This window comes from Hyalella azteca, unplaced genomic scaffold (genome assembly GCF_000764305.2).
Source record: "Hyalella azteca isolate HAZT.00-mixed unplaced genomic scaffold, Hazt_2.0.2 contig4664, whole genome shotgun sequence".
Taxonomy (NCBI): domain Eukaryota; kingdom Metazoa; phylum Arthropoda; class Malacostraca; order Amphipoda; family Hyalellidae; genus Hyalella; species Hyalella azteca.
In genome coordinates this window covers 252,405-268,383 of record NW_025934876.1, presented here as the reverse complement: position 1 = coordinate 268,383, position 15,979 = coordinate 252,405, and the positions used below count along the sequence as shown (strand labels likewise).

General features: G+C 40.1%; 1 protein-coding gene across 1 annotated transcript in view; it reads left to right on the top strand.

Annotated features, from left to right (window-relative positions):
- LOC108664925 (band 3 anion transport protein) overlaps positions 1-15,322 on the top strand; it is a 62,397-nt gene extending 47,075 nt beyond the window's left edge. Inside the window, exons 18-21 of the mRNA XM_018151623.2 lie at positions 4,193-4,315; positions 12,392-12,600; positions 12,981-13,154; positions 14,776-15,322. Coding sequence (XP_018007112.2) covers positions 4,193-4,315; positions 12,392-12,600; positions 12,981-13,154; positions 14,776-14,904 — 635 coding nt within the window. The 3' untranslated portion in view covers positions 14,905-15,322. The remainder of the gene's footprint in view (positions 1-4,192; positions 4,316-12,391; positions 12,601-12,980; positions 13,155-14,775) is intronic.
- Positions 15,323-15,979: the final 657 nt, after the last annotated feature.

The window sequence follows — 15,979 nt, the reverse complement described above, 5'->3', positions numbered from 1 at the left end:
CCTCAAGAATAATTCCCTTCGTCATCGAGGCTTTCCAGAGCATTGTGAGCGGAGCCTTCACTGCTCAAACACAATTTTTCAACAGCACTGCCGGAATTCCATCGGGCCCTGGCGCTGAAAACGTCGCCAGTTCTTTGATACTTATTTCCATGTCTTCTGGTCCAAACTCAATGTTCTCCAAACCTCATCCGCCTGGCAGCTCCTGGAGAACTTCAATTTCATTCTCCTCCCTTGAGTAGCGGGGCTACTGAACACTGATTCAAACTGCGATCCCAGTAACTCACATGGTCATCTCTGACAATTACTTCGTTATCCTTAAGCGGGCCCACTGGCGTCTCAATTTTAGTCTTGGACTGAGCTTATTTAAAAAAATACTTAGGGTTCTCTTTGATGACCTCAACCACTTGCTCTTGCGCTTCTTGTTCTTTCATCTTGTGCGAGTCCTTCAGCCTGAGTTCGATTTCCTAGTGCAAATTTACTAGCCTCTGTCTCCTCATATCACTAGCGGATTCAGCTATTTGTATATTTAATCATTTGCGTTTTCTCATAAGGCTTTGTCGGTCTCCCGGAATGCTGTGGATTTTATGGTCTGTTTTTCTTGGGATATGACGCACACATACCTGTGCTAGTTTCTCACACAGTTTTATGTAGATTTCCTCAGCATTCGATTTCGTCAACTCAACTCTCCCAACTCGCCACCCAATCTGTTCTTCGATTAACTGTGGAAGTTAAGTCCTGCCAGTCTCTCTTGGGGTATAGACCTGGGCTGGGTTTCAATTCCAATTGTCGTTTCCACCATCACTATAAGCGAGGGTCAGACAGTGAGGTCTCGTCAACCCGAAAGTCAACCAGCATTCTTTCATTATTAGTAAGGAAGAGATAGAGGATATTGTTTACCTTGTCGACAACCGTACCTGCTGACTGAGCAAGTGTTCCGCAGCAAACTTCACAAGTTGGGCTTCTTGACTTGTGTCGCGGTCATCGACCTCTAAGCCGTCAGGGCTTGTCCAACGGATTCGTGGGAGATTGAAGTCCCCCCCCCCAATTATTAGGCTGGGTGCTGGATCACCCAATTCAGCCACCCTGGTCTTTATTTCTTTAAGGTATTGTTGAAATTTTCCGGTGGACAAGCAGGAGGGCTATAGACTATGGCTACGCACAGGTCGATTTTTTATGTGAAGTAGCACGTACTCAACAAAGCCGTCAGAGTTTCCAGATTTCGATCTCAATTCTACAGTGCATCTAGCGAGGGAGTTCCTAAGGTAGACAGTTGCTCCGCCCTTCTTTCTCCCTTCGTTCCGGTCCGCGCAATAGTGTTGGAATCCTTCCATTGCAATTTCTGCATCGAGGATATCTTTTCTTAGGTGCGACTCAGTTGGTGCAATCATAAAGATCCCATCCTCGTCGGCCATCTCAAGAAGCACGCCAATCTTGTAACGCGCTTTTTGTGGGAAGAGCCCCTCGATGTTAGCCAGCAAAATGACAGTCTTCCCTCATTGGTGCGCTTAGCTGCAGCGACACCGCTCTGCCAGGTGCCCGTGATCACATTTCTTTTGCAGGTACTTCCAGCAAACACCTTTCCTTGCTGGTGGTCTGCTTGAGGGTACTTCTGTAACTTGGGTGGATGGTAGGGACGGTAGGGTTGGAAGAGCTGGAAGGGATGATGGCAAGCCATCTTCTAAAGGCCCGTTTACACTAGTGGCAACGACATGCGCTTTGAGTCGTTTGCTGCAGTGCCTCACCGCGCACAACCGTTTACACTACTTTTGTACTCGGTTGTTTGAGACCGCGCGCTTTGAACACTAGTTGCCACCTAGACGTCAATGAGGATGGATGTCACCGAATTTGAGCTGTGGGCCATTGTTCTCGGGTGTGTTGCGGTCCGTCATTCTGCGCACTATGCCATTTGTAAACGAGAACTCAGCATAGGCATCATAATTAGAGAAGTAGCACATTCAAAAACATACAGTTTATAAAAAATATAGTCTATTCTTAAATAAAAAGCTCCAATATTCGTACCGATAATACATCATCCTTTGAAATCGCTAAACGGTAATGCATAAATTGTCAGGAGTTGCTAAAATCACATAAACTAAACAAGTCATGTAAAAATAACTTACATCATTTGTATTTCGATTTTTGGACTCCTTTGACCGAACACTCCATAGACATTCATGTTCTCTATAAAGATCAATTAGGCTCTCTACTAGAGAGTGACTCCAAACGAGAGTGGTGCTTAGTCGACATTTGGAGTGCCGGACCAGCGTACACAATCAACCTTACTAGACCACAGACATCTATATACTAACTAAGAATTTAAAAGAAAAGAATAGTCCACAACAATTCATATCTTTATAGAAAACGTTTCGGAGACCAGCTCCATAGTCAGTTCGTAGAATCTAGAATCATAAATTAATACATTGAAACCATAGAACGAATTGAATTTCTTTAATTGATTAATTTAGATTTTCAATTTGATTTAAATTTTTAATTCAATTCAAATTCTTAGTTAATTTGCGATTTAAGCATACAAGTGATATCAATTTTTTAATAGCTATCTACTAAGCGCCGCGCTTGTGTTGCATGAGGCATGGCCCCTGTCAATCGCTAGCTCGTCAATCGGTCAAGAAGCGCATGCAGAGGCTGCAAAGCGCCTCTGCATGCGCTTTGAGGCACTTGACTCTCGTGTGTTGCCCCTAGTGTAAACGGGCCTTAAGTCGCCATTCTCGGGGATTAGTGCGGTAGCCGCAGCGTAGGTAATCCTAGTGTTTGGGCCTAAATCAGTGGAATTAATAGCGGTAGGATCAGATTTTGGGTCACTGGAAGGGCTGAGGGCAGTTGCAAGGCTTGGGTAGGTATAAGGTTAGGAGTGAGGGAAGAAGTGGGGAAGAGGGTATAGAAGAAGAGGCAAAGTTGGCTGCATGGGCTGTATGGGAAGTGAAAGTTGCGCGAGGGGAGGTGTGGCTGGAATCGGCGGGCTCTCCAGCCTCTAGTTCAGGTCGACCCCTCATGGCTGCGATAAGTATATTTTCGCTTTCGTTGAAGTTTTTGCAAATGCTCAACACAGAGATCTTACATTCATAGGAAACTCTGGTTTGATCAAGCCAACGAGCAATTAAATTTGCATTTCGCTACATTTCAGATGAATGAATAACCGGAATTTACTGCACCGTAGTACAAGTGACGCATTACAAAGCTCCTGGCAAATTATGCACAAATTTCGCATATTGGGTTGCATTACAACACGTTTAGCCATCTTACCTCGTTTTTTGTTTTGTTTTACTATTGCACTGAATATTTTATTCAATTGGGTTCACTGTATTAAACACTGAGCTATGACACTGAACACAACACTGTGCTCAACATCCTGGAAGCTCGACAGGACGTCATAAACAACTTCGTAGGCTCTCAGGCGTCGCGGCTACACCTGAAGCTTCACTGCTTCACTCGCCTATTACTGCTTTATTCATTTATTTATGTCACTGATTTATTGTAAAAACTCGACACTCTGCTTCACTACTTCACTTAGTGAATGTTACAATTTCACTCTTCAAAACTGGTTACGCTTTCTAACAGAGTCCTATTTATATGTTCAAGAGTAATTTCCTGAACACTTCCACACTAGATAATTTATACTTTTATTTTTACTGACTTCCCTGATTTCCCGCCGAAACACTGAATTTCATCACTTGGGCCTAAGCTGTACATATTTACAACTGGCCGACAAAGAAAAATAACCGTCACCCACGATTATCTCAACTCACACACGATCGTCAGCTCAGACAACAGTTCCAGACAAAGGAAGTTTCGGAGAGATCTGACACGTGCTTTCTCGACCGCGTCTGCGAAGGAAGTCTCTGCGAGGGACTGTTGTGGTGTGTCATATCATGTTGCCCTGTTGTGGTGTGTCATATCATGTTGCCTGTTTTGGTGTGTCATATCATGTTGCCTGTTGTGGTGCGTCATATCATGTTGCCCTGTTGTGGTGTGTCATATCATGTTGCTTGTTGTGGCGTGTCATATCATGTTGCCTGTTGTGGTGTGCCATATCATGTTGCCTGTTGTGGTGTGTCATATGTTGACTTCTGTGGTGTGTCATATGTTGCCTGTTGTGGTGTGTCATATGTTGCCTGTTGTGGTGTATCATATGTTGACTGCTGTGGTGTGTCATATCATGTTGACTGTTGCGCAGGATTCATGGGTGCGCCATTTATGACCCCGGCTGTGGTGCGCACAGTGAGCCACGCGTCAGCTCTCACCGTCATGGATACCAACGTGCCTCCTGGAGAGTCCCCAAAAATTGCGGGAACTTTAGGTGAGTAATGAAAGTTTCTTACAATCTCCTATTTTAAACTCAAATTGCATGCTTCCTCGATTTTACGAATACTTTTCGTGAATAGCTCTGGGTGAGAGAGAGATCAAATATAACATGTGGTAACTACGTAATGATCTACCGTCAGAGTGGAATTTCATATAGTATAGTATCCGCGGCATTGAAAAATAGGCCTGGATAGGCCTGTCGCCGATTCTTGTACTTTTCTTGGCTAGACTGGCCTTTTGATCAAATCTTTTCAACGGACGGTAGATTTAAAATCGCTTCTAGATTTCAGTTGTTCCGTAGGATACGAGGCATTTTATGAGCATATACGAAAGCCGCGGTGTAATAGTGTTTGAAGCCCGTTTAACTTGAATCTAAAAGAACAAAAACTAAAAAAAGCTGGTGCTTAGGCCGGTGAAAGTTGATTTTCTGTAAACAGATGTTTGAAAACGGCCATTAGATTTAGTAATATTGCAGTCCAGAAAGGACAAACTATTGTTCGTTTCAAGTTCCATGGTAAATTTAATAGAATTATGTTGCAAGTTTAGGTAATCAAAGAAAAGTTTTACATGAGAAGGATGCTTGAAAATAAGAAAGGTGTCATCGACGTATCTATTATAAAAAATTGGCTTAAAATCAGGAGGACAATTGGCCAGCCATGAAACCTCGTGAAAACACATAAAAATATTCGCAAAGGTTGGGCCGAGGACCCATGCCCATACCGTCAATCTGTTTGTAAAATTTACCAGCAAATATGAAAATCGAATTTAGAACTGATAATTCTAGGAGGGATTTATAATAATTGCGGTTCAAACCAATAACAGTATCATGAACCGTTAACTCCAAACTAATTTTCTGCCTTTATCTGTGTTCTAGATTTATCGAACTGTCAATGGAACTGGTATCCGAAACGTTTCCAATAGAGATAAGCTAAATTTTTGTGGTGTTTTCTTCGCTTTTAAATTTCTTCAATCTTTCTACATAAGACTTGCCCTTTAAGCATGCAATTATCCTTGTTGCACGTCTTTGAACACCCTCGACTAAATTTCTGTCCTTTTCACGTCTCGGTGACCACACAACGTTTCCAAACTCTAGGTTCGGGCGCACGACGGAAGTGAAAAACAGATTCATCATTTCTATATCTAGGTACTCGTCGGAGCGTCTGATCAGCCCAAGCAGTTTATTGGATTTATTAACTTGTGTTTCAATATACCTAGAAAATTTTAGCTCATTGACAACCCAAACTCCAAGATCTTTTTTCATGCAAGACTTTTCAATAATAACCCTCTCGTTGCAATATGCTGTAAGCTTGCTGTTCATTGTTCTTGCCGAGGTGAAGTACTTTACGCTTGTCAGCACTGAAACACAGCTGCCACGCATCAGCCCAGTCAACTAAACTATCAAGATCATTTTGCAGTTGAATTTTTTTGACGCATCCTTAACTGTATTATAAACTTTTGTGTCATCGGCATACATGGAGCACACGCTTGACACTACTTCTGGTAGATCGTTTATAAAAGCGACAAACAAAACAGGCCCAAGAACACTTCCTTGCGGTACGCCACTGCGCACAGATACCCAGTCTGATACGGTTCCGTTAATGCTGATACTTTGTCTTCTGCCTACTAGGAAATTCCTGATCCATTGGAGTACATTTCCCTCTATTCCCAAAGAATTCACTTTACGTAACAGTCGCTCATGCGGAACATTATCAATGCCTTGGCAAAATCGAGGTACTGTAACACGTTACTATTTGGTATAGTAGACGATGCGATATAGAATCGTAATTAAGTATGACCTGAGAGGGTAGTTCGTATGTAGCGACAGTAGCGGGATCCGAGGATATAGAGAAACAGCGTAAACGATTATATAATATACTTTTAGGATTATAGTTCGGCTTACAGTTTAGGATAATCTAAGTTTATAAGTTGGAGCTTTAACACTGAAGTCTTCGGCGTCCAGTTGAAGTATGGATAAGTCTAGAGTGTATCTTCTACACTGACATTAATTTAGGGTCACTGCCCTGATAGATACGGACAGGAGTAAGGGCTTACACACGACTGTTCTCGGCCCAAGACTGAAGTTTCCGCGTCTGGGCAGAGCTCATATAGCTTCGCTGATTGACGTCACCAAGGGCGTGACTAGATAAACAGGAAAGGCTAATGCAAGGAAATGCTCATGAACATATCGCATGTGAAGGATATTATCTTCAACAAGGAAGACATCAATCAGGAAATATCCAGGGACGAATGGTATCAACATTGTCACCTGACACCTTCCTCCGTACGGGGAAATTATTAGTTCGTCCTCGATCTTATCAAATCAAACGGAAGTGTTAACGCTCCTGAATTTGAGTGTTATTGAAAATGCAAAAAAAATACAAATGGCAGCATGTCGATAAACCATGCTGTAAGCAAGAATTAATAATCAGTAAAACATTTAGCTAAGGGATCTTAAAAAAATAGCAAATTCAGATTCACAATAGCACCTTCCTCCCTACGGGAAATTGGTCTCTCAATTTGACATGAACTAATTTGTATACTTAAAACATCAGTTCGAAATCTTTGAATCATTTGAATATAGCTCACCCCGAAAATCATATGTTATCAGATGTAAACATCATAAGGAAAGATTATAACCAACAATAAGGATTTCACTGGTCAAAAATACATGGAATCGACGATTAAGAAATTCAAATAGGCACATATGATAACGATAGTATAATCGTTATGACTCTGCTAAAAAAATATTGCCTGTCTACATATACACAGTTTAACACGTGAAAGTAGTAGCAAAATATATCAGATTATAATTAAATCGCGTTACAATATGCGGCGTTACAAACATGATTAACATCAAATTTTACACCAACTAGATAGCAATAAACATCGCGTTACAATATGCGGCGTTACAAACTTGCTTGACATCAAATATTTATATCAACTAGATAAGATAAAGTATCGACTGAATGCAAAGCAATAAAAAAACAAGCTCAGTAGCATTGAGCTTTAGTAAGCGTCAGCTAGCACTTTTGACGAGCTTGACTGCTTGACTGCTTTGCACATGAGCTACTCGTGGCATTGAAAGAAGGCGATACTGGTAACTTCAATCTACCGTTTATGATGAAAAATCTACCGTTATAAATTACATAAACAGGTTATCCCATTTATTACTATTATAGTTTATACAACTGCGTAGATGAATTACAGAGTATAATTATTGTGTATAGAAATCTCTACCATTGTATCTTACACCCATTAATCGGCATCGCATTTTAGAACATAACTTGATTCTATTAAAAGAGCATAGTAAGTATTAACGATGTATGAATAGAATCGCAATAGATTCATCAATTCTCAAGTTTCCAATGCGGAACTACTTGATAGAACTTCATAACACGGAACCATCGTTGAGCTCCTGCGGCCTTCGTCTGAGGTTTGCAAAATATCAACACGTCTATGTGACGTGATTTGTTAAAAAAAAGAACATTATATAATTACGGCGATTGTTCATATGCTTGATACCTTGACGGCTGTTTATTATAAAAAAATCGTTTAGGACGGAAAGTAAAGGTCTACTTAAGCCATACTTCGTCTGCCGTATTTATGCATGAAAAATCATTGTTATTTAGGGCATGTATTTATGGTATGATATTCATGAGTTTCACAAATCATACAAAAGCTGTTGTGTGCATGGAATTATTTATTAAACGGAAGCCTCAGCTAACGTTTTCCAAGTCTCAATAAATACAATCATTAAATCAGGCAATATTTGATAATCAATCAGGAAATATCCAGCGACGAATGGTATCAACATCGTCACCTGACAGAACAGTGCAGCCACTGGCTCCCTTTCGTCCAGCAGGCGAGTCCAATTATTTAAGGTAGACAGGTGTTGACAGTCTGATAGAAGATGGTTCACAGTCAAGTGATCGATAATCCTATCCCTCATAACCGATTCCATCAACTTACACACAACACTTGTGAGACTTACAGGACGGTAGTTACTGGGGTTACTTCTGTCACCTTTTTTGAACAGGGGTGTCACTTAATTGGGCTTCTTTCCAGTCGGCCGGCAAAGTCCCTTCGATTAAGGTTTTTCGAAAGAATACTGTTAAAGGGCCGGCCAGGACGGTTGCTAATTCGTTGAGTAATCTATTCTGGGAACCGTCTGATCTAGATGACTTGTTGGGATTCAGGGAGACCAAGCGCTTTAGAACCTCCTCTTCATGTATCTCAAAACTACTTAACTTTGAGCCCACTGGTCGCTCCTCAATAGCTGAAATACTGTTCAAGTCCTCATCTGTGAAGACGCTGCTAAAGAACTGATTTGGAACATTGGCGTTGCCCTCCTCAGAAGATATCTTCCGTCGATTTACATTCAAATCATCGATACCGTTCCTTGTCTTGCACTTCAAACTAGCATACAAGAAGAAGGCTTTCGGGCTCACTGATTCACGAAGTTTAACACAGTAGCCTTTCGCAACGTTGAATGATTGAAATAAATAAATTTTTTATAAATACGAGATGGTAATCAGCATATATATATATATAAGATTAAATATTCTTTCAAAAATCTACCTACATTATTTATTTTACGACGCGTCCATTACAAAGATTGTTTTCAAAACAAACTTCGGGAATACATTTGGTTTAATGAAAATGCGGAACCAAATACATGGAAATTAATTCATATATTCAAAGGAGAGAGTGAGGATACTGCGACGGAGCACGTCCTGTCCCAATTATTTAATCTTTCATATTTTATTTTATGTAAGATATATTAGAGCCAGATATCAACCTTTTCTTGAAATTTAAATATATTCCTTTCAATCAAGTACAACCTGTTTGGTTTATTCAGTGAACTAACACGTAATCTAATGTCGGACTACGTGCACGAAATTTCATTCAGTTTGTAAAGAGTTTACGGGCAATAAAAAGCAGCTGGGCCGGCCAGAATGGCATCAACTGACAACTTTTCCAAGGCCAAGAAAAGACTGACTTCATGAGACTAGCAGTGGCTAATATGTCTTTGATTCATCGTGAACAAGTGATAGCTTGATTCCAAAGCAAAATATTCCCAAACAACATATCTAACCATCAATGCGACCTAAAAATTACAAGGAAGAAGTTAGGAATGCATTTCAGTTATCTATCTCAACAGTTGAGTCTGCGAGGCGTGGCTTTAAATATTTTCATTTCAGATGAAATTGCATAGGCGGAATTGAAAATGTTATAGTTGAAGTATAGGGAGAAACTGGCACTTGGTGCCCCCCACACTGGTGGATGTATACTTCAATATGCATGACGGAGGTGCTCTTTAATCACAAGCTCACCGAAATCTTATTGTTTAATTGCCAAAATTTGCATGTTGTTATGATAAGTATGGGATTTGATTGCATATGTTTTAAAGTTTGTGAAAAAACCTTAAGATCCAATACCATTTCATTATTTTATGAATGAGGGGGTCGGCTGGCATAAAAAAATCGAGCTGCTTTTGTTAGTGCGTAAAAGGTGCGTCTGACGCAGCAAACCGCATGTACAGTGGGGAATATAAGTATTTAGTCAGTCTCCAATTGTGCAGGTTCTCCCACTTAAAATGATGAGAGAGGCCTGCAATTGACATCATAGGTAGACCCACAACTATGAGAGACAAAATGTGAAAAAATTTCGAAAATCATTTTGTCGGGACTATTAAAGATGTTATTTGCAAATGATTGTGGAAAATAAGTATTTGAACAATAGAAACAGTGCATCTCAAAACTTATCGTATATCCTTTGTTGGCAATATCAGAGGTCAAACGTATTCTGTAAGTCTTTGCAAGGTCGGTAACACTGTTGGTGGCCTGTTGGCCCATTCCTCCATGCAGATCTCTTCTAGAGCAGTGATGTTTTGGGGATGTCGGCGAGCAATACGGACTTTCAACTCCCTCCAAAGGTTTTCAATGAAGTTGAGATCGGGAAACTGGCTAAGTCACTCCATGCAAGATTTAGAAATGGTTCTTGAGAAGCCACTTCTTTGTTGCCTTGGCAGTGTGCTTGGGATCATTGTCATGCTGAAAGACCCAGCCACGTTTCATCTCCATCGCCCTTGCTGATAGAAGGAGGTTTGCAGCCAAAATCTCACGATACATGGCCCCATTTATTCTTTCATGTACACGGGCCAGCCGTCCTGGTCCCTTTGTAGAAAAACAGCCCCAAAGCATGATTTTGCCACCCCCATGCTTCACATTTAGTATGATGTTCTTCGTATGAAACTCGGCACTCAATTCCCTTCAAACACGACGAGTTGTGTTTTTACCAAATAGTCCTACTTTGATTCCATCTGACCAAATGACAGTCTCCCAATACTCTTCTGGGACATCCAAATGCTCTATAGCAAACTTTACACGTGCCTGTATATGGACTGGCTTAAGCTGCAGGGGGACACATCTGGCACTGCAAGATCTCAGCCCCTGGCACCGTAGTGTGTTGCTGATGGTAGCCTTTGTAACGTTGGTCCTAGGTTCTGAGATTTGTCCTCGCCGCCCTTAATGTGATCATTTGACCCCACGGTCTGAGATCTCGCGTGGAGACCCAGATCGAGGGAGATTAGTAGTGGTCTGGTAGGTCTTCCATTTTCTGATTATTGCTCCCACAGTAGATTTCTTCACACCAAGCTGCTTGCCTCTTGTAGATTCTGTCTTCCGAGCCTTGTGCAGGTCTACAATTTTCAATAATAATGAAGTTTCGAGTGTGACTGTTAGAGGTTGTGGGCAGGTGTCTTTAATGCTGTTAACGACTTCAAACGGTTCCATTAATACAGGTAATGAGTGGGGGAAGGTGAAGTCTCTTAAAAAAAGAAGTTACAGGTCTGTGACAGCCTGAAATCTTGATTGTTTGTAGGTGACCAAATACTTATTTTCCACCGTCATTTGCAAATAACATCTTTAAAAGTCCGACAAAATGATTTTCTCAATTTTTTCACATGTTGTCTCTCATAGTTGAGGTCTACCTAAGATGTCAATTGCAGGCTTCTCTCATCATTTTAAGTGGGAGAACCTGCACAATTGGTGACTGACTAAATACTCATTTTCTCCACTGTATGCGCGGCTTTAGTTTTAGCGTGGGGCAGTTTCAAATGTACTTACAATTTACATTTTTAAATCAAATTTACAAAGATTTATTTGGACAATGTTTTTTATAGATTATTATCCGCATTAATTGAACTAATTTTGAGCTCATTTCGCAGCTGGGACAAAGTTGCATCTAACGCAGCAAAAATTATTTATGTGTGTGCTTTGGTTTTTGCTTGGCAGTTCCAGATTTATACAAAATGAACATTGTTTACTGATTTTTACAGAGATTTCATTAAGAAAAATTATCAAGCTGTTTCTTTTTTAATACATTTCAATTATTTGGCTCTCCTGAACCATTGAAATGGTCATTTTTCGCCTCATTTAAAGTAAATTTTTCACCTCATATAATTCTCCTTCTATGATTATCAAGCTGCAGCATTGAGAATTATGCCGTCCGATTAATGAAGCAAATGTCTAGCGGCTGTAGAAGCATTTTTTTCTGATTTATTGATTGTTTGAATTATGCCATGAAAAAAATAGGAGGAGGGGAAGCAAAATGAAAATGTCCTCTAAAAATGAAGAAAAGATGCTTCTAGCGTCGCTTAATAATTGTATTACGAATCGAAGGATATTTCTCAATGTGCACGTAAATTGAATCTAAAGGTCCCCCTTTATCAGTTTTTTTTATTTATTTCACGTTTTCTTCAATGTGTTTAAGAAAATTCATGAGAACATAATTTTTTACTCATTTTCATTTGTATACAAAATTTTAACTTTTCTCTATACCCAAATGACCCCGTTAACAGTATAATTATTCCACACACATTTAATAATTGCATAAATTTGTAGGTATACTGTTGTATACAATCAGCGAGATCATTATCATAGGTTCAAGTATGTACATTAGAGTAAAATGAAAATTGGTACTGGTGGGAAACATTTGTGCTATGCTACCTCAACCAGACTGCTTATCACGCTTGTAATTCTTGCAATTCTAATTCTATTCAATTCTACAGAACAGCGAGTTAGCGCTCTTCTCGTAGCAGCGCTGGTCGGCCTATCCATCTTACTGTCGGACCTCCTGAACCTCATCCCCAACGCGGTGCTGTACGGCGTCTTCCTTTACATGGGCATCTCAGCCACCGCCGGAATACAGTTCCTTGAGCGCATTGTACTCTTCCTTGTACCTGTCAAATATCACTACAATACGCCTTACGTGAAAGAGGCAAGTGTCTGCATGCTGAGCTGTGTGTTCGAGTAGTTCGGGTGTGGAAGTTTTCGCAAAGGTATGAAACTGGAAAAAAACTTCGCCAATGTGCTCAGGAGTTTTTATTACGGCTGATCGATAGTATCCCAAAATCATCCTTAAACATAGGTAGTTTGACCACTTCATGCATACGTAAGTTTAAGGCTTCTCAGGAAAATTTATCAAAAACTCATCAGTTTTCCGTTGTAGTTTTGAGATGAATATACCTTCATCAAGCGCGGAAAAGTAGCAAAAAACAATTCATGCTATTTGTCGTGACTTATATTAATTTAAGTTATAGACAGCAATATTTTAATGTATTTTACAGATGCATATATTCTTCTTTTTCTTAATTCCAGGTGCGCACGTGGAAAATGCACTTATACACGGTGGTGCAGATCCTTATGTTAGTGGTGCTGTGGGTGGTGAAGCAGTCCAAGATCTCTCTCTGCTTCCCATTCATTCTCCTCTGCCTCATCCCAATCAGATTTTTCGTCCTTCCACGATTCTTCTCTCCCAGGGAGCTCTGCGGGGTGGGTATTTAAAATTATGGCTTAATTGGCAGTAAATGTTCATAGTATAGCGCTCTCAGTTTCTAGTCCACATTATGGATGATGCACTGCATTTTGATTTACATTATGCCGACAGTTTCAACAAGATATCGACGTTCAGTGAACTAATCGCAGTGATTGCGCACGTTTCAGTTTATATGCGTAATTTGTTTAACAATTGCTTCCGAATATAACGGTTTTATTTTCCAAACAACTTACGAAAATTTTAATAATGTATTCTATTTCCAGCGTGGTTTACTATTATGTGGGAATTAATGCTACCTATATATTATATGGAAACGTAGACACAAATAAAAAAATTGGTTAAAAATTAAATTTTACACCAGGCAAGGGTAATTAATTTATACGATACTCTGTAAATTATTTACATCATAAAATTTATTCAAGTTTGATTGAAGACCAGAGCACATTTTTAGTGATAATTTTCTTGTTTGTTTTCTCGATTAGTCACATGGAATTACTTGCTGGCGTTGGTAGATCGAAAAGCATGACATTTTAGAATAATAGGCATTTCGAATATAGTACACTAGTACAGTATTCATTTTCAAATAATTGAAATTTTTTTCAATATTTAAGTATGAAATTTCGAAGTGCCGTAAGTACAAACGATGGACTATAGTGCATACAAATAAAAAATTAACACTTAAAAATACTCATAATTTCAACGTCCCAAAGAATCCGGTGGTTTTTTATAGGTTGATAGCTGCAGACCCATTCTTGATCAGGGTTGTAAATTCATTTATTTTGCCGCTAAATCTAGCGTACTTTTAACGCATTCTGACAAAAAAAAAGAGCTTTAGTGCGAAAAAATATATAGGTAAAGGCATTTTTAACTAAAGAATTATAATATTTAGCGTATTTAAGTTAGAAATGCTTGGTTTTAGCTTGGAGGTCATTGAAAGAGTTGACAACGCTGTTCTTGATAAAGTAGCCTTCAGTCATCGCTAGTCTTGAAGCGTCGGGACACCGCACCATAAGGCAGTTGCAGGCTACATTGTCGCGCCAGTGAAGGATCTCGCTGTGAGCCTCGCTTGGCCCTCTTGATTGCTGGTGGCATGTGAAGAGGCGGTTTGAGGTCGTTGAGGTCAAACCAATTTAGTTCATGATTTTAGTTTTGTCGTCATTAGGGATGAAGAACACATGACTAAACTGGGAATGGGTCTCCAGCTATCAACCTACAAATCACCGGATTCTTCAGGACGGTGAAATTATTTTCCGAGTAAATATAAGTTTAATCTTCGATCTGTCTCCACCATCCTAATTCTTTGTACATAAGTCACTTCAAAATTTCAAATTTAAGAGTTGTAAACCCTTAAAGAACTTTAAAATTAAATTGAATACTTAAAAAGCTCGTATTCGAATGTCATCTGGCACCCTGCTTTTTGATCTGCCAGCCCCCAGTAAAAAAACTTCTTTTGACTCATAAAGACAACATACAAGAAAATTACCAATAAAAGTATTCCATGGTCTTCAATCAAATTGCACATAGGAACAACTTTTGACTAACCATACCATATCATAAAATTTGTGGATAATGTGTACCGAGCTTGCCCCAATGAGTTACTGAGGACTGTGGTTCCAGCTGGACGGCGCTGCTCTGCCGCCAACGGACGGCGACGAGCCAGACTTCTACGAAGAGTCGCACAACATTCGCTCCCCACCCGCCCACGACGGCGATGAAGATGGCGGCGACCATCGCAAGGAGAGATAAACGTTACCCTTTCCTACTTGTGCTTTGGTATAGCTAGGCTCTCAATTTTTGGACGATATGGTTGTCTCTGTCTGTCGAACGAGGCTTGCTATAGGCTGAAATCCTAGATATACATGACTTATTAGATTGAATGACCCATTTTTGCTTGTTGTGTGGGTGGGCTTCCTTTGTTGGAAGCAGAAACAGTATAGTGTACCTCAAACCCAAGAGGACAGTGTTTCTCAAGCTGTGGGTCTCGACCCTTTCAAAAGTCAGGAGTGGATGGAGTTTATCTTCAATGGCTCACTAATTACCAACCACAACAGAGGCTATGGACATCATGAGTCGTAGCTAATTTCCCCCAATATGCTCGGCTCCAGATCAAGATTTAACCCTTTACGCCCTGAATTTCTGGGACAAAAATTGTAAAATTCACTTTTTCGGTTTTAAGTCTCACTTCGAAGCTGACATTCTGACCTATCCAATGGTACCAAAATCATCTCTGTACGTTGATTTATGCCTTGACGACAGTTCGTGAAAGTATTAGGGGTGGGGGAGTTCTTTCACATTTAATATAGGCGAAAATTACTGGTTGGGCACATAAATATGCAACCTGAAGACGCTGATCTTTAGTTACCCGGCTGCTGTCGTGTGGGATGGTGCTCATGCAGTCGTTCCCACTATCCTTGACTGAATTTCGGCTCCAGTAATGTCTAGTCTTGCATCCATGTCACCTTGAATGCCTATTTCGAGGCGCTCGGGACTTTGTCGCGCTCTACTGAACATTCACACTTATTGTCACTGCAAACCTATTTCCCCCCAGAGTTTTCAAGCTACAGCAATGAGTAATAAACCGTTCGATTTGCAAATAAAAGATCTAGAGATTGGTAGAAGCTTTTTTTCAATTTCGTTAAAGTTTTTAAAATATTTTGAAAAAAGGGGAGGGGAAATTCGAAAGGGTGAGGGGAGAAATAATTTTTTTTTCGAAAAATGCCCACCCCACCCACAAAAATTAGAATTTCGAAAAATAGCAAGGACCAATCGATAGATCCATATGGTCCTTACGCACCGAATGATATGCGTCTCGATGTTGTAG